Here is a 21,207-nt window from a genome sequence, read left to right on the forward strand (position 1 = left end):
TCATATTTCTTGAAAGGGTGTCTTGAGGGTGAACCCAGGATTGGTTGGGAATTTGAGATTAGGTTGGCTTTCAGCCCTGATAACGCGGTAATAAACACACCTGCACAATTCCCCTTCCTTTCACTGCAGCCATCACATTGGTTCGGAATCGCTTTTTCTCCCCAAACCTCATTGGTTGAGGGGGTATAAAAGCTCCCCCGAGTTGATTTTAGTCCCGGTGCAAAGCCAAGTTCATTGGCTGACATCTCAAATGTTTGGATGGCAGTATTCGCCTACGTTAAAAAGCAGTTAGTGATATTATGACATCATAAATCCAACCCTGGATAGGTTACTTTTTACTCCTGGAAAAAGTATTGTATGATAAGATGGGTGGGTCAGTAAGTAACCATTTCGAACTAAACTAGTCCTAAAGAACCAAATATGATGAGGTTACACACAGGGATGAATACAGTATATCCACTCACCTGGTTTACAGAGCTGATGGAGTGATCAAGATGTTTTAATGTTATAACATACAAAATCAGGAATATTCTAAAACAATACTGATATCTGGTCACAACATGGTACATACATTTACTATAGTGGGGAAACTACTCACTGCAACAACAAATCAGATTTTATCAAGATCTGACCGCTGTAGCCATCTTCTCCATACATTCATGAACACGCAGAGATACACTTACTCTGCCCTTCTTTTTCTGTAACATGGGCCAGTGTCATTTCAATGCTCATGATTGCTATACTTATCAATTAAAGTTAAACCACTTCCAATAAATGCAGTTTAATCAACACCTAACAATGAACTCGTACAGCCTTGGAACAGATCAAATACATCAAAGAAGGCCGATATTATGTCCAGGCCAGGGACGGGTCTCCACGGCCTTCTCTCTTACTCCAAGGCTGCTCCGCCGATCTCCAAGATGAACAGGAAGATCTGAACAATGTCGATGTAGAGGGAGAGGGCTCCGTAGACGTACTCCTCCGGGCTGAGGGCCAGCTCGCGGTTACCCAGGAGGAGCTGGGTGTTGTAGGCCAGGAACTGAGGCAACACGGGAGACATAAAACCACATGAAACACAAACAGGGGGAGAGGAGAGCGTGTCCTCTCTCTGAGTCAAATGGGAACAAGCGGACGAGACGGCTCCCCCGGTTCCCCAGGGCGGTGTGCGAGGGAGAGAGCGCGGCCCGGCCTCTGACTCACCAGCGTGTAAATGACGGCTCCTATTGCAGCGTAGAGCATGTGGAGCCAGGGGATCTGTCGAAGGGGCGGACAAGATAGGAGATGAGAGAGGGAGTGTGTGGGTTCTTGTTCGCATGTATGTGTTTTGGTGTGTGTGTTTGTGTTATCAATCTCATGTGTGTTTTTGTGTGCTTGTGCTCGTGTGTGTGTGTGTGTGTGTATGTATGTTCGTGTTTGTGTGTGTACGTGTTCGTGTCCGCAAGTGTGTGTAGTGTCTGTGTGTGTGTGTGCGTTTGTGTGCGTGCGTGTCCGTGTGTGTGTGTGTGTACGTGTTCGCATTCGCATGTGTGTGTGTGTAGTGTCTGTTTGTGTGTGTGTGTGTGTGCGTGTGTGTGTGTCCGTGTGTGTGTGTGACGTCAATACACTGCGTTCTCTCCTGATGCTGGGGGTGTTCACACATCATGTGAGGACTCTGGAGCTTTGGTCTGTTTTTCTCTTCCCATGAACATCACATTCATGCGACTTTCTGACACGGCGGGAGCGGGAGATGTCTCACATATTGGAAGGAGAGCACCACGGCCGTGATGACGCCCAGGATCATGAGCAGCACGGCCAGGATGCACAGGAGACCGCCGCAGGAAGTGAAGTCCACCTGCGGGGATTCAAAAAGAAAACGCAATTTTATTTGGTTTCATATTATTATTTTGAATGTCAATGTTGAGGGAGGGAAGGTAACTTATTTTCGATAGATTTTTGTGTCATATTAGTTTGAAATTATTTTTACATCCCGACGGCAATCAGTAAATCAAATGCTCTGAAAGAAATGTATTGGATAATAAATTCAGTATCTGTGGATGTGGAAGGTCTGCAATAAAACCGTCCAATCATTTTATTCAGCCCAACTGAAATGATTGGGCAGCCTACCTGTCTGTCTACCTGACCTGCTATGGCACATTACCGTAGTCTCCCACAGGGCATCAATTGTATACCCTCCCTTTATTGTCTGCCAGTACAAAAAAGGGGATACTTTGGAAGGGTTATAATAATGATGAATAAATGATCTTCGTGGATTCCTTCAAGCAGTTGCAGTAGGGAACCAACAGTTTTCTTCTAAACGAGCGGTTGGATTCACATAACATCTTGGCCCAGAACAGACCATGAATATTTAAATATCTCAGTGCCTCGTTGTAATCCGACACAATGGGGCTCTTTTACACTGACAATAAAGTATCGTGCACAAAGCAGCCACAGGCTACGGCTCTGCAAACAAGCCATGGTTTACAGCTCACCTTGGTTTGGAAGCAGAAGATTGTGACCGCCAAACAAACTATTGTCGTAATGCCCATGGCGAGAAACACAGCTTTTGTGTCATAGTAGCTGTGAGGAAAAGAGGATGAATAGAGGGCACAACTACTGTGTTAGAAATGCTGTACGACATGAGCCAAGACATAGATTGTAAAAGGGTAAACAGAGACTAACCTTGCGATGGTTCCAGTCATGTATGACATTGCAACTGTCTACGAGAAAAACATAAAAACATACAACAATTCACAAATCACGATGCATGTTTTTCATGACAGAAATTTTAACACATGCCTTTATCTAAATAAAATCAAGATGAATTGATCATAAAATAATGTCAGCTTTTAAAAGGTTTGGTATACTTACAAAAATAATTAGTAGCACAAAATTCCATGGAAAGCGCCTCCTATAACAAATATACAAGGATTTCTTTAAATGTACATCAAATATGTATTTTTCTATATATATAATATGTATATATGAGGTTAATTATTGCTAATTAAAGTACAAGGCAGAGCTGTGATTACCTTGCCTCCTTACAGCAGATGAGAACACAGTAAACTACAAAATAAATTCCACTACGGAAAGATGGATAGCCAGCATTGTTACAATGTCAAACATATACGAATAAAAAATTCAATGTATTGCTTTTTTGTTTGCTTTTGTTTTTTCCAGCCACTCACAATGACGCCCAGTACAGAGCTGGGTAAGCGATGACAAACTGTCTCACTGGGTCACTAGGGCAAAAGGGATTATTAGTTATCACATTAACATCGCATTACCTGTCATTTCCTCGTAGGTTATGTTTGAATGAGCACGAACAGAGGGACTTACACAAACGTGAACACAGCTACAATCGCAACAGTGAAGGAAAGTTGCGCAGCCAAAATGAAGTACACCTGCTCAAATACAGACAAACTAGAATATTGATGATGAACACGTGTGTCTGCTATAAACGCATTAATAAATAAAACACTTACTTTTCTGATGAAAGCATGCCGGACAGAAACACTCTCCCATTGATCGCTTAGAAAATCATCCATATCGCCTACGCAGAACGCAGTAACAGTTGAAAATTAGCTTATTTGTACTCCTAGCTTATTGTTTGTATTGGTTGTATGTATTTCTTGGGGGCCATCACTGTCAGGAACCTTGGCTGTGGTCTGACACTCCGGCGGACAGAGTGGGTATTATGGAGGGTGGCATCCCGGCTGGAGGGAAGACAGTCCCAGCCACCATGCTGCCAGCAGGGGGGTAGCCGCCGTAGCCGGGCTGCCTAGGGTAGGTGCCAGGCCCTGGGCTGTAAGCCGGCGGCGGTGTTGGAGGATCGGGCCCGACGCCAGAGTCGTGGTGCCCGTTCGGTGGATGATGCCTGGAGTCCTCATACTTGGTAGAGGAGATGGCTTCTTCATAGGCAGGAGGTTTGTCCTCTTTGGGCATGGTGAGGCAGCAGGGCCACCTGTAAGGCATCCATGATCATCATCATCAACATACTCTCAACATCTGTCAGACAACACATTGTTAGGACAGACCACTCTACCGATGGGCTTCAGTGTGACACTAATACACAGTCACTCAGAATGGTTTGCCTTGTTTGTGTGTGTGTGTGTGTGTGTGTGTGTGTGTGTGTGTGTGTGTGTGTGTGTGTGTGTGTGTGTGTGTGTGTGTGTGTGTGTGTGTGTGTGTGTGTGTGTGTGTGTGTGTGTGTGTGTGTGTTCATTTGAGATTCACAATCCAAATAACCCAAAGCCGGCACTCCTTTATAGTTCTCATATTTATACTGCCATTTTATTTTAGTTAGTTTAAGAACAATACATTTGTCCTACTTTATTCTCCTCATATAGAACAAACCAAACCGTCAAATGCGTGTCAGACAACTGTGAGAAGAGATTGCAATTCGTAACACACACACACTTCAAACCGGTTTGGATTAATGAAAATCACATTAGCACAGAAATTGCACCTCAGGTGCTTGGCACCCAGATAATACATCATCAAGGTGATGGTTAAAAAACACTATTCAGGAAAACTGCGGACACAAAGTTGCTGAGAAATTATTAATTAGTCACTCTAGGATATGGGTGGGGAACAAAAGCGTTACCTTGTGGGTTTGGACTGGGATCAGAATAGATCGTCCTGTCTGGTCCAATGGCCTGAGGTAAGTCTCTTCGCTGTGGTATGCAGACATGAAGCACAGGAGGTTGGCATCATCGTAATAGGATATCCTCGAAGCACATTCAGACAAGTGTGAAGGCGAAAGTTGAGAAAGTTACCTTCCAACCGAGGGTTGAAAAAGTATGGGAAGATGTGACCCACACACTGTCACATTTTAATCTGATAACCATGATTTGATTTGACTCCAGAACACTTTCAGATCTTCTAAAATAGTAGGCTGTCGGTCAGGTAGTAGGCATAGACTAACGCTAGGGGGTATATGTTGCATGATTGATCAAATTAATGATCATCATTTGATCATTTGATTATTTAGCTGTAGACATACAGAGCTTTGAAAACCGTTTAGCCATTCAATTTAATTTATTCCCTTTCCCCCCTCCTGGAACGGGATGGTCCAAAAGAGAGTTATTGGTGAGAGAGGGAGAGATCTTCAGCTAGGTGGATTTAGCGGAGAGAGGCGGCAGAGAGGGCGGGACTACCGCTAGAGGGATATCCGTTTCTGTTAAATGTTTCGGATAATACTTGATCATAATTTTCGTAAAACCGTCATATGTGTACTTATTTTAGTTTTTGTGTATACTCTTGTTGTTGTCCTGCTCACACCGGGGACTGTCAATCGACTAAAACAGCTCATAGGAAATAAGAGACCGGAAATGACGTTAAAGTAGACCGGGGTAACGCCACAATCCGGGATCGTCTCTCATCCCAATTAATTCTCGCACTCCTTTGGCTACGTCACTAAGACACGCCCACCCAGCCATGGCGCTTCCTGACTGGTCGGCGACCCTGCTAGCAACCGCATCCTTCTGCGGTGTTTTCTTCATGTGCCTCCGTTTCGGCCGCACACTCCGAGTAGTTTTGAATAAATCACTGGGCAGAGCCATGGCCCGCTCGGAGAAGCCCCTGTTCCGAATAGCGTGAGTAGAAACACGAAATGTCAAACTCGACAACATCGTTTTGTGTGCGCTCTGGTCGGATAGCTTAGCATCAATGTGGCCGTACGTGTTGACTACTGCCTGTCAAACTTAAAATGTGTGTCATTAATGAGCCCTTGATTTAATAAAATCCATAATTTCCAGGTACACGTTGTACACAAAGACCAGACTGGGCTACTTGTACTACAAGCGGCAGATGAAGAAAGCCCGGGAGCAGTACCCAACGGGACATTCCAGAGGCCAGCCTGTGGAGATGAATGGTATGCAACAGCTGTTCACAACATGCCCTCATTAACTTGACCATTGTCACTTCACTGCCGTCGTTTAACAGAAGGACACATCACATGAATCACATGGAATAGTAAAAGAGAAACTAAAACACTACTGAGGTATACAGTACGTGTGTGTGTGGTAAAGTGACTGACTGTATTGTGTGTCCTCGTTAGGTATCAAAATAGTCCCTGTGTCAGTGCTTTCGGACAACTACTGCTACCTTGTGATTGACACCACCTCCGGCGAGGCGGTGGCAGTAGACCCAGCAGATCCACAGACTGTACAGGTGACGCCATTTTACCTGACTACACTAAGAATGGCTTAAAAAGACAAGCTTAAGGAGGATCCACCATGTCCATATGTTATACATTATACATAGGACCTATATCGCCCAGTAATATTCCATACAGTTTTGTTATATATTATTGTAAACAGATTCACAATGAAATGTAAACATGACATCGACATGTAAACCTCAACATGTATGCACACCACAACGCGTTTGTTCCTTGGTTGGAATAAAACCGGATCAAAGCCTTGAAGATGAGCTCATTTAAATGTAACTTCAACAATAATCACTTCCCGAGGTTGCGTGGCAACTTGTCACTAAAAAAAAGCAACATGTGATACGATGGAATGAGATGCAGGCTTCGCAGTGTTGTAACTGACCATGACTCTGTGTCACTCTTCAGGCAGCCCTCATGGAAGAACAGGCCACCCTCAAAGCCATCCTCTGCACACACAAGCACTGGTGAGAGAGACTTCTGATGTGCCTTTCAGCAAACCAAACTGAAGGTCCTAGTGTGAATGCATCACACAGTAGAATGGACAGCATTGTGTCGACGACAATGCTATCGTGCATTACACAATAGCAGTGGATGTGGAGGGCCAACGACAACAGAGATGTTGTTAATGAGCGGTTCACCAACATCATGTGATTTGAAGCTATATTCTGTATTCCATGTATCCCGTGTAGCTCCTGTCTCTCTGACGTGAGATATTGTTTTTTTCCCCCACACAGGGACCACAGCGGGGGGAACACGGCCCTCAAAAAGCTCCACAGCTCCTGCCGCGTGTACGGAAACGCCGCAGACAACATTCCCGGCCTGACGCAGTAAGCGACCGGCTCGCACGCCAGCATTACATTCTGCGTGCCGTTATGTCAAGTCTGTTATTCAGTGACCTGGGGGACGTTCCAACGAAGGAGGCAGGCGGTTCATAGGTCACTTCCTGAGAGCCCCTTGGTGAGCCAGAGGAGAACACTGACTTGGTCACCCATGCTTTAAGGGAAGGCAACACAGCATGTGCAGTAACAGCATAGTCTAAGACAGGGGTCAGCAACCTTTTTAACATGCAGTGCCAGTTTGACATTTTCTCGTTAATGAGTGTGCCTTAAAGGTTGGGTATGGAATTCTCTTTTGTGGCCATTTTTGCAAAATTACTTGAAATCCTTATCATAACCCACTTACAGCCAGTGAGTGAGAAGTACTGACATGAAAATTAAACAAGTCAATCATCTGTGGAACGGGCAGGGCTCGAAAAACTCCAGGCAATGATTTCCAGACCCACCGAGTGGCATTGGACAGTAAGTAGGTCAATCAAACGGTCGGACTGCACTCCCGCTCCCCGCGAGTGACCCCTTCGTGCACGTACTCAAAGCTCATGACCCAGAGCAAGCTTCTGTTTGTTGTTATCCTGCGGTAGCTACTGGAGCTAGCTAACTAGCTAATGGCTCGCTCTCGCGCATCTGAGTTCGCTCGTGCATGATTGCGCGTCCAGGTACTTGGAATGGGTGGAGTCAGAGTCAGCGTTGAAGGAGAGGGGGTAGGACCATTTGAGTTGTGTGTTTTAAAAATCTGCTGCCGTTTCGCAAATCCCATACCCAACCTTTAAGTAACAATATATTAAAAATGTAGCTGAATTATGACACGGCGACCAAAAACATTTCCAGAAGACCAGTAATTGTACTATTTCCATATAGACCACAATCATGCATCAACATTTAAATGTTTTTTTGGTTGTTATATTTGCAACATGGGCTTACAAATTATAATTACATATGTCCCATCTTAAAACACAATTTTCAGAAATTCATTCAAAAACATATTTGCACTGTGAGAAATGTAATTTTTTTTTTTTTTTAATATTTTCGTCTCTATTGCTCACAACATAGGTTTAAATACTATTAATTGATCCCATTTCAGAACACTGCTTTCTGTAATTAATTTAATCATATTTGCACTGTTTGAACACATCTCTTATCGTTAAAGGGGTATCTTCCATTATGTTATTTTATAAGTTTGTGCTTGTGTTCACCTATTCCTTGCACCCTTTTTGGTCAAGGAATGCCCCTATTTTATGACTGTTTTCGTCATACAGGCGAGATAGGTTACATCACATGCCATGAAAGGAATATTTTAATTCCAAATTCGTCCAGTTGGCGAGATCGACTTCACATGCCGCACACAACAAACCGGTCTTCAACATGTGATGTACTGAGTTGGTCTGTTTCCACAAATAGCAAAAACAAGCTACATCATAATTACAATTGACTCCTATGATCTGACGTCTTCATTATAACAGTATACAGAAGTAACATAGAGAAGAAGATCTGAATAGATCATCCATAGATTAGGAGTTATTCTGTATTGAGAAGCTTAATAGTGGTTAAGGTTGTTCTGAGCTTTTATAAACGTACTACATCATAATTACACATGGTTCATCAAATGCTCTGACGTCATCATTATAATTGTATGCAGCACTGGGAAATAGGATGCATATTAATCAATCAGATAGCAAGGTTTTCTTTCCTTATTCCTCCGTCTCAATCAATACTGCATCATGAATATCATAAATACCAATTAACCAAACGCTGTATGTATTTGCAAAAAATCCATAATTACAAGTGACTCGTATGATTTGCCATCATAATTTTAACAGTAATAAACCTAGAAAAGATGGTCTTAAACGAAGATCCGTCGAAAAAATTATTTTTCTTGTTGAGATCAACAGATAAGGTTGTTCTGAGCCTTTAGAAACTTCTCATTCCAAGTCCGTAGCCACCATGTCCTTGGTGGCTAGACATATACTTCATCTTCAGCTTCATAAACGGCAAGCGTCTTGGCTGGAGCCCTTGTCTGGATTCCTTGTCACTATTGTTTGTTCAGATCAACAGAAGATTAATCGAATGTGAAGATTCAATTCCTTGTAACGCTTATATTCAAAGCTTTCTCAAAGACATTTTAATTGTGTATAGCCTTCAAACAGCATGTCTGCCTTTCGGTACCTTTGCGTACCTCTATTTGCTGTTATCTTCAAGGTGTGTGTGTGTGTGTGTGTGTGTGTGTGTGTGTGTGTCCCCAACACAGCCCCCTCTCGCACAAGGACACGGTGTCGGTGGGTCGCATGCACTTCAAGGCCCTGTTAACGCCGGGACACACGGTGGGCCACATGATCTACCTCCTGGAGGGCCGGCCCAACGGGACCCCCCCCAGCCTCTTCTCGGGGGACCTGGTGTTCCTGTCAGGCTGTGGTGAGCAACATGTCTCCCACGCACCAGTGGCTTACTGTACTCAATCAACACCAGCACTCTGTCGCCGGCCGTTCCAATTCCGTTGTCCCAAGGGGTAAGCGGAGAAGGAGAATGCATAATAGTCCGGCCGTTTGTAATCCTCCTGGACTCAGAGATGGTCCGCCCCTGATCTGCTTGATCAGGGCTTCCCCGTCGTAAGGCTGCCTTAAGGGGCCTAAGGTCTCTGATAGTAAGAGGGAGGAACTTTCTGGAAGCCTTTTTAATGCTTGGATTAGGAAGTGCCGGCCAATATCTGCTGAGCCCTTGTTTTGGTTAAGGAGTTCCAAGAAGTAGGGAGTGTAGGTTGTTTAGATTCAAGCCATCTTTGATATGACGTTACCAATCCTCCACAGCTCATTAGATTCTGACCGATAAACACTACTGGTGTGTTCCTGAAGTGTTGAGCGTGCGTGGGGAGAGTCTCCCTGTAACGTCGTCCTGTCCTCATCAGGGAGGATGTTCGAAGGCAGCGCTACGACCATGCTGTCCTCCCTGGACACCGTGGGCTGCCTGAGTGACGACACGCTGCTGTGGCCCGGTAGGAGCACCATCGTTCAGCCTGTTTACCCGAGCCTTGTGTATGTGTTCGTGTTAAGGAAAGTGTTTGTCTTAGATTCCATAGTTATGTCTTTGCAGCAGATTTCCATATTTTCCCCCTTTTTCATTTTGGCAGCTTAATCAACGTGTGTGTGTGTGTGTGTGTGTGCGTGCGTGTGCGTGTGCTTGTCCAGGTCATGAGTATTCGGAGGACAACCTGCTGTTTGCTGCCGTAGTGGAGCCAAGCAACACTGCCAGGGAGAGCAAGTACCACTGGGTGGTGCAGCAGCGGGGAGAGAAGCTGTGCACGGTAAGGGACGTCTGCGCTTACGATGAGAGCAGCGCTGGCACTTTGATCAGGCTGATGATTTACACGAGTTTTAAATTAACTCCCGAGGTCACGGCTGAGCTTCAGGAGAGCAGCCAGCAGCAAGGCGATCATAGTGTCTCTCCCTCGCACTCGCTCTCTTCTCCGCCCTCCTAACCCTTTTAAAAACGGTACCTTTATGTAATCCTCCACACGCGCTCACCTCCATCCGTTACTAAGCGGCCCGTGTTCTCTCTGCTTCCCCCTCGGCCCCTCCAGTGTCCGTCCACCATCGGGGACGAGAAGGCCTACAACCCCTTCCTGCGGCTCCATTCCCCTGAGCTCCAGCAGGCTCTGGGGCTCCAGCAGCTGAAGGACGAGGACGGCACCGAGTTCAGGGCCCGCGTTCTGGAGGCACTGAGGAAACACAAGGACGCCTACAACCGCCGATAGGGCCCCGCGCCCGGGGGCCCCGGAGCACAAAGCGGGCCCCCGAGATGTGGAGAGAGAGGATGGATCCCCTGATCCAAACATATTAGTAGATCACACTCTTAGATGACTTGTGGGAGGCTCATAAGCCGCGGCCAACACGGGCAAGCCAATTTTCATGCGACATAATGTGATCATGAGTGTAATTAGCATGTGTGGCATGCTGTTATTTTTCTAGTACTGACCCGTTTTCTGATGATTGTGGGTGAACCCCCCAATTTAAACAGACTTTTTTGCTGTGAATTCTGAATACCACGTGGATTTAATGGGGCATTTATGGTACTGATGGAATAACTGTAAGCATTCATTAGGTTCTTTGTGCAGTTTCCAAAATGGTAATGCTTTGTTTGTTGGTACGATCATTCTAGATTAGAGCAGCACCTTTTTGTGTCTGTGTAAATAGTTGGATTCTAGCATATTCTCAAGGGGACTTTAGCTAGGACAGCCTTTTCTGTGGCCAAGTGTTTGTATAATAGGTACTTATGTGGTTGTTTGTATGTGAAAACCAAACATGGAGTCACCTTAGCTGCTAATGGTGGTTCCAGCAAAGTTTAAAAAAAAAAGCCAAATGTTTCAGTTAATGTTTTGTTAGTCAATTAGGAGGAATTTCCAGCAATTAATTGTGTTTATGAATATAAGCTTGTGTCGAGGTACCATGCAGACAACTTTATGTTGGCACCTGTGATGAATTCCTGTCTCATATCCCATAGTTTACCAGGGAAATATTGCTTGAAAAAAAATAATTTTCTGAGCGTTGAATCATTCCCATTTATTAGCCGTTTTAATAAGGTACAATTACAGTTTTATACAATCCTCTGCTTTAACATTATAAAGAAATTCTCATACTGTGACATGTTGTAAATTGCAAGCATTTGATGGAAATATGCTTTTGGTTACTCTCCAATGACTGGTATTATTTGGTAGCTGTTTTTGATGAAATTGTAAATGTGTCATAATACCTCATTGTATGTTGAATAATATTTTATAAAGTTAAGTTTTTGACTGATAATAAAAAATTAATTGTTATTCGTTACAATTCAAAAGCACACGCCTGTGTTTGTTAAAATCCATGGATGGATTTATTGATTGCTTCAGGCTTTTACAAAAAAAGTCTGTATTTTAAATGTTTTTGTTTAAAACGGTACAATGTAATTGACTGTCAACCAGATCTCAGGTCTGCTTAAAACCAATGTTTTGAATCAATAACATGACCATGTCTGTATAATGCGTTCGTAGTTTGTATCATAGTAAAAGAGGCAATCTACTGGAGGGGTGGTCCTCTTGCTGTCTTGTCCCAAACACTGAGGGGTCCAAATGGTTTCGATTATCACGCCCCCCTATCCCCCCCAAACATTGGCAGTTTGTGAGTTTCAACATAATTGGGAAATCGTAAAAGTCTTCTCCTGAAGCATGTCTAATGTTTCATCTCCCCAGATTTTTAAATTATAGTATTACGTACATACATTTAGGTGTGTACTTGTGTACTTGCCTGTGGGTTTTTGTCAATCTGCTGTTGGCGTCGGTTTTCTTGAGTCTGTGCATGTTTTGTTGCGTGTTTACGCATACGACTGTTTGTGTGTACGTTTTAATCCAACCACCTCTGAGGTTTCAAGTGCCAGTAAGCATGAAGTCATGGCAGCGTCACTCGGTGGGCGTTAGTGTAAAACCTACCGCAGAACAATGACACTATTCTCCATCTAGTTCCCGGCTCCCCTCCTTCCCCTTGGCCGTTCATCCATGTGTCCATCTGTCCATAGCGTCTTCCTTCCGCCACATCAGCCCACTGTGTTCGGTGACCATGTGCAGTTTGAGTTACTTTCCAAGTGGCCACATACAAGGCTACAAGTCTCGACAATAAAAGAAGCGCTACCCCCGGAAATTGTGTGTGTGTGTGTGTGTGTGTGTGTGTGTGTGTGTGTGTGTGTGTGTGTGTGTGTGTGTGTGTGTGTGTGTGTGTGTGTGTGTGTGTGTGTGTGTGTGTGTGTGTGTGTGTGTGGATTGTCTGAACAGCAATTCCTTTGTGCCTTCAATCACCGGGTAACATTTAGCTTTTTCATTCAGTTCAGAAAGGTAGGTAGGATTATAATATAACTTATTATTTATGTAAAAAATAAATTTAGTTTTATTTTCTCAATATAATTTGTTTGTTTCTTGTTCTTGATTCCAGACCCTCAGTTCTGCCTGTTCACCCTGTACTGTACAAGACCAAGTATGCCTAACTCAAACACATAACCGACAATGAATTGTTGGCTATTGAGAGGTAATATTACAACAATAGAGGAATATTATGGGAACATTACTCCAGTAATATTTACTGTCAGAAGATGAATTGGTAGGCTTATATCTGGTATGTTGACAGCCTCAGGGTCATTATCAGTGTGGCTGGCTACATATAGGTCAACCACGTGCCAAGAGGTTCTAGGGACAGTGTTTTGGAGGAATGATCTTCTGACAGTGTTTCAAATATCAAGCAGCGGGTTTGGTAAAATCCTGATCTTTTCATTTCCTTTTTATTTGAAAAGTTTGACGCTTTTCTCAAGTCATTTACCCTACTTTACATCAACAGAGGTTCATATAGTAACTTTGGTTTAGAGCCAGTCTACCTATATAGGCCTACTCAAAGCTGTGAGCAATTAGGTTTGGCGTGGCTGTTGGAAACATTGTGGTAATGATGATAAATCTGCTTAAACAACGCAGCCTATATGACAATTACTGTGCCTGAGGCTGAGTTTCCATGTGTGCCTTTAAATGAGTTGTTGGACACGGGCAGCATTCAGAAGGCACAGGTCACTTCCTCTTCTCTGGATCTGGAACCGATTCAATACAAGTAAACCAAGGACTTGATATGGGATGACTTTTATTTCCGAATTATGTTCGTGAAATATCTTTAAAAAAAAAACTATTTTGGGAACACATGTGCTGATTTACTTATTACGGTGGCCTTAATAGGTCTACCAACCCAAAATAATTGTCAAAAGTCCAATGTGCTCTAGGTAGGCCTACATCCAAATATCATTACACCATCTGTGGAGCTATATTCAACCTTTTAAATATAGTTTTGAACTTGGGTAATGACACATTCACGTCTTTTTTTATTTAGATCTAGCCTATTTGATAGGTCGAGGCCAGTTCATAATTTAGCCATGCGTAAATCTAGTCATCCCCACAACGCATGGCCTATAAAGTATTTGACAGGAGAAACTCTTTTCCCAGTAAATGGTCACTACGTAGTCTTAGCACAGCAGGAAAAAATCCCGGTGTTGAGCAACGCCGCTCACTGGTTAGTAGTGACAGGGCATATAAGGAGGCTGCGCCAGATGGGGAGCATTGCGCGGTGGACCAGCGCCGGGGAACATCTGGTTTGGAGAGAGGCTCGTTGCGCACTGCCTCAGGATGCGCGTCGTGGCTGTTCTCTGGGTGTTTGGGTTTCTGCTGGATGAGGCGTATTCGTGGGGATTCCAAAACGGAGTGTTTCATAACTCAATATGGCTGGGTAAATAATGCTTCGCTTCTTTTATATGCGTTTTGCTTTCTTCGTTCATATCGGCCATATCCGATCAGGCATATTTGTAGGACGCCCTATTTGTACTGAGATTAGGCTTTTATTTTGTGTCTTTTAATTGAGCTGTTCAACTTGTGTTTACATTCTGGCTAGAGCACAATTTAGACACCAATGTGGCATTTTCCTATTCCAATTACATTATTAAGCATCATAATATCATCGAATTTCTTTGACATTGTTCAAACATGCTAACCAGCCTGAACATTGGGAGGTGCTTAATCATAAATAGGTTGAGAATATTGAGGATTATTTGTCCTCTTCACATCAGCTCATTTTCTTTGAAGTGTGTTTTATTTTATAGTTATATTCTCCAGAACCCTTCCAACAGACTTGTTTACCTTGTACTTCAGAGTCACAGTAAATACAGTTATCTCAAATAGATTTAAAGAAAATCTTAAAATAAGTTTACCTGATAACGTCACTCTTCTTGTTATTGTAGTATCATGCGTCATACCAAAACCTCAGTGAGAGACCTCACACCCCCTCCAACCATGGCCACACACCCACACACAAACACAAAGCCACAGACAGACACACACACACACACACACACACACACACACACACACACACACACACACACACACACACACACACACACACACACACACACACACGCACACACACACTGAACAAGCCAGCAATGTCACAACTAGGGCATCTTTAATCTCTTTTCTTTGAGAGAAACTCTTGATGTGTGTATCGGTTTCTCCTAGATGCGGATAATCATTGTTGGTGCAACTGGACGCCACTGGCAGTGTGTCAGTGTCAGTATTTACCTTGGTTCATGAGAGGGAATACACTGTTTTATGACTGTGCTCTCTCTCTCTCTTTCTCTCTCTCTCTTTCTCTCTCTCTCTCTCTCTCTCTCTCTCTCTCTCTCTCTCTCTCTCTCTCTCTCTCTCTCTCTCTCTCTCTCTCTCTCTCTCTCTCTCTCTCTCTCTCTCTCTCTCTCTCTCTCTCTCTCTTTCTCTCTCTTTCTATCCCTTTCTCCCCCCCCTCACTCTCTCTGACAGAGCAAGCAGCTGGTGTATACCACAGGGAATCACGCAAAGGCAGATACCAGCTGACGTATAAAGAGGCAAAAGCTGTCTGCAAATTTGAGGGAGGGAAGCTGGCCACCTATGACCAACTGGAGGCTGCACGCAAAATAGGTCAGTATAATTTTGGCACACACACACACACACACACACACACACACACACACACACACACACACACACACACACACACACCACATCATGAGATTATAAAACGGTCCATATGTGGTACACACTGGACACCACATTGTGACTACCTGAGCCCCAGGTGACAAACGACTGAAAGAAGATGGATCGAGGTGGACCTTTCCCCATGTGTGCTCGTGGGCTGGGTTTGCTTACAGCATCTAAACTATAACATTCCACCAGGATAGGTAGTCCATCGCTGTAAACCCAGCGGAATGCCTTTAAAGTTTTGGGGAGGGGGAGTCCCAACTCGCTCAGAGAGGTGAACAAAGCTGGTTCTTCTCTGTGCCCGACAGAAAGCGTCCCCCTGTGGGGCCTCTTGTAAAACTCCATGTCCAATGTTACGCAGCTCCAGCAGAACAGTAAAAGGGGCCAGTTAACGATAGGTTCCAGGGGTTCAGTGTTCCCCATGGCACAGGGATTGAATCCAGTCGTTCCCCCCACACACACACTGCCCGCCTCAAGTTGGGGTAATCTGTCAGTGGTTACAGTCGAGTACCCCTCCAACCCAACCCCCACCACCAACCCCACCAACATCCTTCATTCCCCATGGCAGTCGTACCAGGAGGTCCTTGTCTCCTTTAAAGCCCTGCTCTCCTCGCTGGGGGGGGTCCGTTGCCAGATTCTTCCCGAGTCGCAGGAAGCTTGCAAAGCTGTTTTTTTTAATAGAATAGAATACAATAGAGACTTTATTGTCATTGCACATGTCACAAGGGCAGAGCAGCGAAATTACCAGTTACATCCTGTCCAAGAATCATAAGGACAGGGGGGCAGAGCATCTGTCTGCATAACAACCAGGGGAGTGGGGGAGCCGAATAAAGATAACGATTGCTTTGGGTCAGGCCGACTCTGCAATTTTCACCTGCCTTAAGTCTCTCTGATGCTCTCTGCAATATTCCAAATTCCAGATTCCAAAAAACCGAATTAGCCGAATTTCGGTGGCCCGTTTAAGCCTGAGTCTGTGTGTTGGTAGCCCGGCACAATCCATCAATGACGGGCAGCTTCTCAATAGCCGAACATGCTGCCATCGCCTTCCTAGCTTTGCGATAGAACAGGAGCCCGCAAACTCCAAACAGCAGGAATCCTGTTATCATAATCCCAATTATGTAGACGTCTTCAACGTCAAGTATGGCGAGACACAAATGCCAACAGAGCAGGGACAAACACAGAAAGCAAGCTCCCTTCTGAGGCTGAAGTGTGCACGTTTAACTTGACGGTGCCCCTGCACCACCCACAGACCAATGCACTGCCACTGCAAGGCCAGTGGGGTGTAGAGGGGCGTAACAGGCCTCCACTCCTTCCAGGAGTCCATCATGTATCCAGCTGCAAACGTTCCGTCAGGGCAGGCGGGCTCTCCTTTGCCCATTTTTCTCGTCGAGAAAATTTGATCAATAGCGTTGAGAGACCAGCCAATCAGATCCATAATTTAGGTTTCAGATAGAAATGCAGAGAGAGGCTCTGACAGATTTAGAAGAGACAGCACAGGACAAGACAAAGAGCGGAGGCAGGACAGATAAGGGCCGGGAGGGAGCAGAGAGAGCAGAGAGAGAAGCGACCGCCTTCGTTGGAGAGCAGCAGAAGAGCACCCCCTGCAGACCTCAGTTTCCAGTTGTTCTCTAGAACCAAAGTTAGCGTGACAAAACAATACTTACAGTACCTACGACAGAAATGGGTCGTACACCACACAAGGATTGCTTCCCTGCACCACGGCAAACCAAGAAGGAAATGTAGATTTTCCTTGCTTCGTTTACTGCCCTCTTCATGTCTTTTATGAACCTTGTTTTGCGGGGGCTCTAGGTCTCCACGTGTGCTCGGCAGGCTGGTTCGACAAGGCTCACGTGGGCTACCCCATCGTCAAAGCCGGCGCCCACTGTGGCTTTGGCAAGATCGGCATCATAGACTACGGCTACCGGATGAACAAGAGCGAGAGGTGGGACGTGTTCTGCTTCAACCCAGACAGTGAGTATACAGGCATGCGGAGCGTCTCCATGGTGAATGCAAGAGGAAGTTTGGGTGTGGATTTTTAGTGGTCCATGAGTGAGCGTCTGAGTCAGACCCTGAAGTCAGAGGAGAGGGCTGAGGTTGAGTCAATTACTGTACGGACTGAAACATGTGTTGGAAAAGTGATCAGACTTCCAACTTCAGCAGCCCGGTTCCATCAGAAAATAAACGGCCCCCCAGCAGAGAGTGTCAGTTGCGAAACAGGAACCGGCGCTATCCAGCCTCTGGAGATCTTGTGGCCCAATCTCTCTCCCAGCGTGCAAGCTATCAACCCCCCTCCGAACAAGGATAACCACACAGGAAATCCAGCCTGCGGCTGAGGAGGAGAGTTCAGCGGGTTGGTGGGGCAGCAGGGTGGCAGAGGAGAGGGCCCGACTCTTGGCTAACGATGGGCTGATTATGGGCTGACTCTGGGCTGACGCGGGGCTGCTGCTGTCACCATCAGGCACCGCTTTGCTCAACCACTCAGCTTGTGTCATTGTGAGTCAGCAGCAACGTGGTGCTGAGGTTTTCCTCCCTGCTGCCATGATCTCATTGACGTAATCATGACGGGTGTTTATGTAGGTTAAACCTTGCAACTGAGCTCATAGAGGCCCAGAGACGTTTACACAATAATATAATACAGACCTTTTTTTGCGAACACATGGTTCATATTGAAATGTCAAAATCAAGTAATTGTTGAACTTTTTAATCGTAAAAAATGTCAGTCCTGTTCACTAAATGATCTAGATGTGTAAATGAAGACCATATGGCTTAAAAAAATGAACATTTTATTACTGTTACTATCTAATTAAATCCCAGTTTGCACTGTTGGCACACCTGTTATTGATTGTCTCCATTCAGTGCTGGGATTTACTTTCCCTTTCTGCACTGTCTCACACAGCCAAGCAGTGCGGGGGCATTCTGACGGAGCCGGAGAGGCAGATCCGGACGCCGGGGTATCCCGAGGAGTACGAGGACGAGCAGATCTGCTACTGGCACATCCGCGTGCGCTACGGTCAGCGCATCCGCCTGCACTTCCTGGACTTTGACCTGGAGGACGACACCTCGTGCATGGCCGACTACCTGGAGGTCTACGACAGCTACGACGACATCACAGGCTTCGCCGGGAGGTACGTGGCCTGCCGTCCTGAAGAGGCCCAGAGCAGATTAAGGAATGGAACCTTTTCACAGAGGTGTAGCCCTAGGATGAACACAGGTGTCATGATTCTAACTATTTGCTGCTTTGACGTGCCAGGGCGCGGTCGTAGACTAAACTAGTGAAGATAACTCACCCTGAACACGGACCGCTTTGAACCCTTTGGCCAACACAGGTGTTGGTAGATGTAAGTAGGCAGGTGTTACGTTTATGTGGGTCAAAGCATCAGCCAGGGTCAGTGTGTGTGATCCTCAGGACTGTTTAGGACACGTCCAAACTAGTCCAGATACATCAGATTCAGAGTTTTCAAATGTATCCGAAAACGACCACTCTGCGAAAGATGATTACTGATGGAAGAGTTAAGAATGGATGACAAAATGGACCATCATTTACCTTCGAACCATACGATGACATTCCATGTATGTCCATAGCACACCATGCTTGTTCATGCCACACATTTCAAGTCCATACCACAGCATGCTAGTCCATATCACGCCATGCTTGCCCATATCACGCCATGATAGCCCATACCACAGCATGCAAGTCCATACAACATCATGCTAGACCATACAACGCCATGATAGTCCATTCCAGAGCATGCTAGTCCATATCACAGCATGCTGGTAGATACCACATCATGCTAGTCCATACCACACCTTGCTAGTCCATATCACATCATGCTAGACCATACCACAGCAAGCTAGTCCATACCATACCATGCCAATCCAGAGTATGCTGCTGTATACGATTACACAGTCCTTGTTCAAAGTATCTAACCAGGTCTCTATGCAGGTTCTGTGGTGACGACCTACCAGATGACATCATCAGCAGTGGTGAGAAGTTTGATTATTCGTCCTAACACTGATTTAATGACGACTGTGAAGTCCCCCAGGTAGACAGAAGGATACTTTTCTTGCACACAAAGGTTTTGCTTTAAACATGTGAAGACTACAGCGAAAAAAAGTTGCAGAATTCATATTCAATTCATTGAGGTAGTTCTCTTCGATTATTCTTTTATGTTGCATGGGCATGTTTATAATTATATGGCTGCACAAATGTTAAAAAGGTGAAATATTATACCAGCAGGTGTGAGTGTGGTTAGCCGTTACAAGCCGTTTTGAAAGTGGGCATGTCCACATCACCTGGTGCTATAATATGTCACCTTTAAAAAATTCTATCTATTTCTGTCCTTACAGGAAATGTGATGACCCTGAAGTTTCTCTCGGATGCGTCGGTGACAGCGGGGGGCTTTCAGATGCAGTATATTGCCTTCAACGCATCACTCCTCTACCAGGGCCAGGACAGCCCCCTCCCCTGACCTGTCACTCACACACCGACGAACACCAGCCACTCCCCTTGACCTGTCACTCACACACCGACGTACACCAGCCACTACCCTTGACCTGTCACTCACACAACAATGTACACCAGAACAACTCCTTGTGTAGTGATGACTTTTATTAAGTTCTTGCTGTAACAGTAATATTGCAATTATTTTAATTTTTTTATTTTGTGTTCTATTTAACTTTGGTGAATGTTTGTTTCCTGTTTGAAACAGCCTACTTGAAAACAAATAGACCCAAATTGCAATGAAAGTAGTAATGGTTTCTGCTGTGGTTTATTTAATTTGTTTGATTTGATTTCGATTTTTAAATAAATACAACTAACAAACTTGACATGTGGTCATGGGAAGTTTCTAGCTCATGAGTTGAGCCACAACGACCAGATGCATACAATATGCAGGGTTGCAATGCAGTCCAGCTATGTTGGAGCAGGGGCGGTGCGAGGGTGATGGTGGTGGTGGTGGTGGGGGGGCTAGCGGGGGCTTAAGCTCCCCCTGCAAAAGGCTCAGCCCCCTCAAAGCCCCCCCCTCCCAAATACCCCCAATCACTTTGTGATGATATATATTTATGGAAATAATGTTTTTAATAATAGTGTGGCAAGCAGCACGGGAATGAACCAACGGGGGCCCAAGTTATGGGAGTTTGCAACTCTCGTGGCCCATTCTCCGAACGACCCTAAAAGTTGCCTTTATGTAAACACACACACACGCGCACACACACACACACACACACACACACACACACACACACACACACACACACACACACACACACACGCACACACACCTGAAGCACACATCATCTTCCACAAACACGACCGCCTCGGTGCCACCGAGGCTCCAAGGATCCTTTGCGGCACGGCACTTAGCAACCATGGCCGTGATCGGCACAATAATATAATTATATATATATAAGAAGATATCGTCAGACTTATGTGTAACAAAACTGAACTATGAAATTATACTTTTGATTTGCCTCAGTGATGATGACCTTGGCTGCTTGTTGTGTGATTGGGCTGTTACCAAATCAAATCATAGTGCGTAGTATTATTTGTTATGTTTATTGCGTCTAAATGTATTAGCCCCTGCTATAGATAATCTATACCCCATAGCTCAAGCAATCAAAATTCTTTGGCGCCGCTACTGTATTGGAGTAAACAACATTTTGAT

The 21,207-nt window shown here is 45.0% G+C and overlaps 3 protein-coding genes across 4 annotated transcripts; 2 read left to right on the forward strand and 1 right to left on the reverse strand.

Moving 5' to 3' along the window:
• Positions 1 to 8: 8 nt before the first annotated feature.
• Positions 9 to 5,120, reverse strand: LOC115532921 (protein lifeguard 3-like). Its single transcript, XM_030343006.1, has 11 exons — positions 4,583 to 5,120; positions 3,633 to 3,940; positions 3,316 to 3,529; positions 3,165 to 3,218; positions 3,009 to 3,059; positions 2,848 to 2,887; positions 2,659 to 2,696; positions 2,469 to 2,556; positions 1,736 to 1,831; positions 1,201 to 1,254; positions 9 to 1,039 (listed from the first exon to the last, which is right to left on the reverse strand). The coding sequence occupies exons 2-11, from the start codon at positions 3,919 to 3,921 to the stop codon at positions 890 to 892; spliced, it is 1,074 nt and encodes a 357-aa protein (XP_030198866.1). The 5' UTR covers positions 3,922 to 3,940; positions 4,583 to 5,120; the 3' UTR covers positions 9 to 889.
• A 279-nt stretch (positions 5,121 to 5,399) lies between these two features.
• pnkd (PNKD metallo-beta-lactamase domain containing) lies at positions 5,400 to 11,811 on the forward strand. The gene is made up of 9 exons (XM_030343005.1): positions 5,400 to 5,573; positions 5,736 to 5,851; positions 6,038 to 6,150; positions 6,557 to 6,615; positions 6,886 to 6,978; positions 9,233 to 9,396; positions 9,887 to 9,973; positions 10,167 to 10,282; positions 10,559 to 11,811. Exons 1-9 carry the CDS (start codon positions 5,416 to 5,418, stop codon positions 10,730 to 10,732), a joined length of 1,080 nt encoding a protein of 359 aa, XP_030198865.1. The 5' UTR covers positions 5,400 to 5,415; the 3' UTR covers positions 10,733 to 11,811.
• Positions 11,812 to 14,068: 2,257 nt separating this feature from the next.
• On the forward strand, positions 14,069 to 20,302 carry tnfaip6 (tumor necrosis factor, alpha-induced protein 6). Of its 2 annotated transcripts, XM_030343008.1 has the most exons (7): positions 14,069 to 14,261; positions 15,347 to 15,484; positions 17,354 to 17,515; positions 18,441 to 18,669; positions 19,488 to 19,528; positions 19,892 to 20,010; positions 20,053 to 20,302. In XM_030343008.1, exons 1-7 carry the CDS (start codon positions 14,162 to 14,164, stop codon positions 20,053 to 20,055), a joined length of 792 nt encoding a protein of 263 aa, XP_030198868.1. In that variant the 5' UTR covers positions 14,069 to 14,161; the 3' UTR covers positions 20,056 to 20,302. The 2 variants fall into 2 exon arrangements, with proteins under 2 accessions (XP_030198868.1, XP_030198867.1); XM_030343007.1 differs by having other exon boundaries at positions 19,892 to 20,302.
• Positions 20,303 to 21,207: the final 905 nt, after the last annotated feature.

Source organism: Gadus morhua, chromosome 20 (assembly GCF_902167405.1).
Source record: "Gadus morhua chromosome 20, gadMor3.0, whole genome shotgun sequence".
Classification (NCBI taxonomy): Eukaryota; Metazoa; Chordata; class Actinopteri; order Gadiformes; family Gadidae; genus Gadus; species Gadus morhua.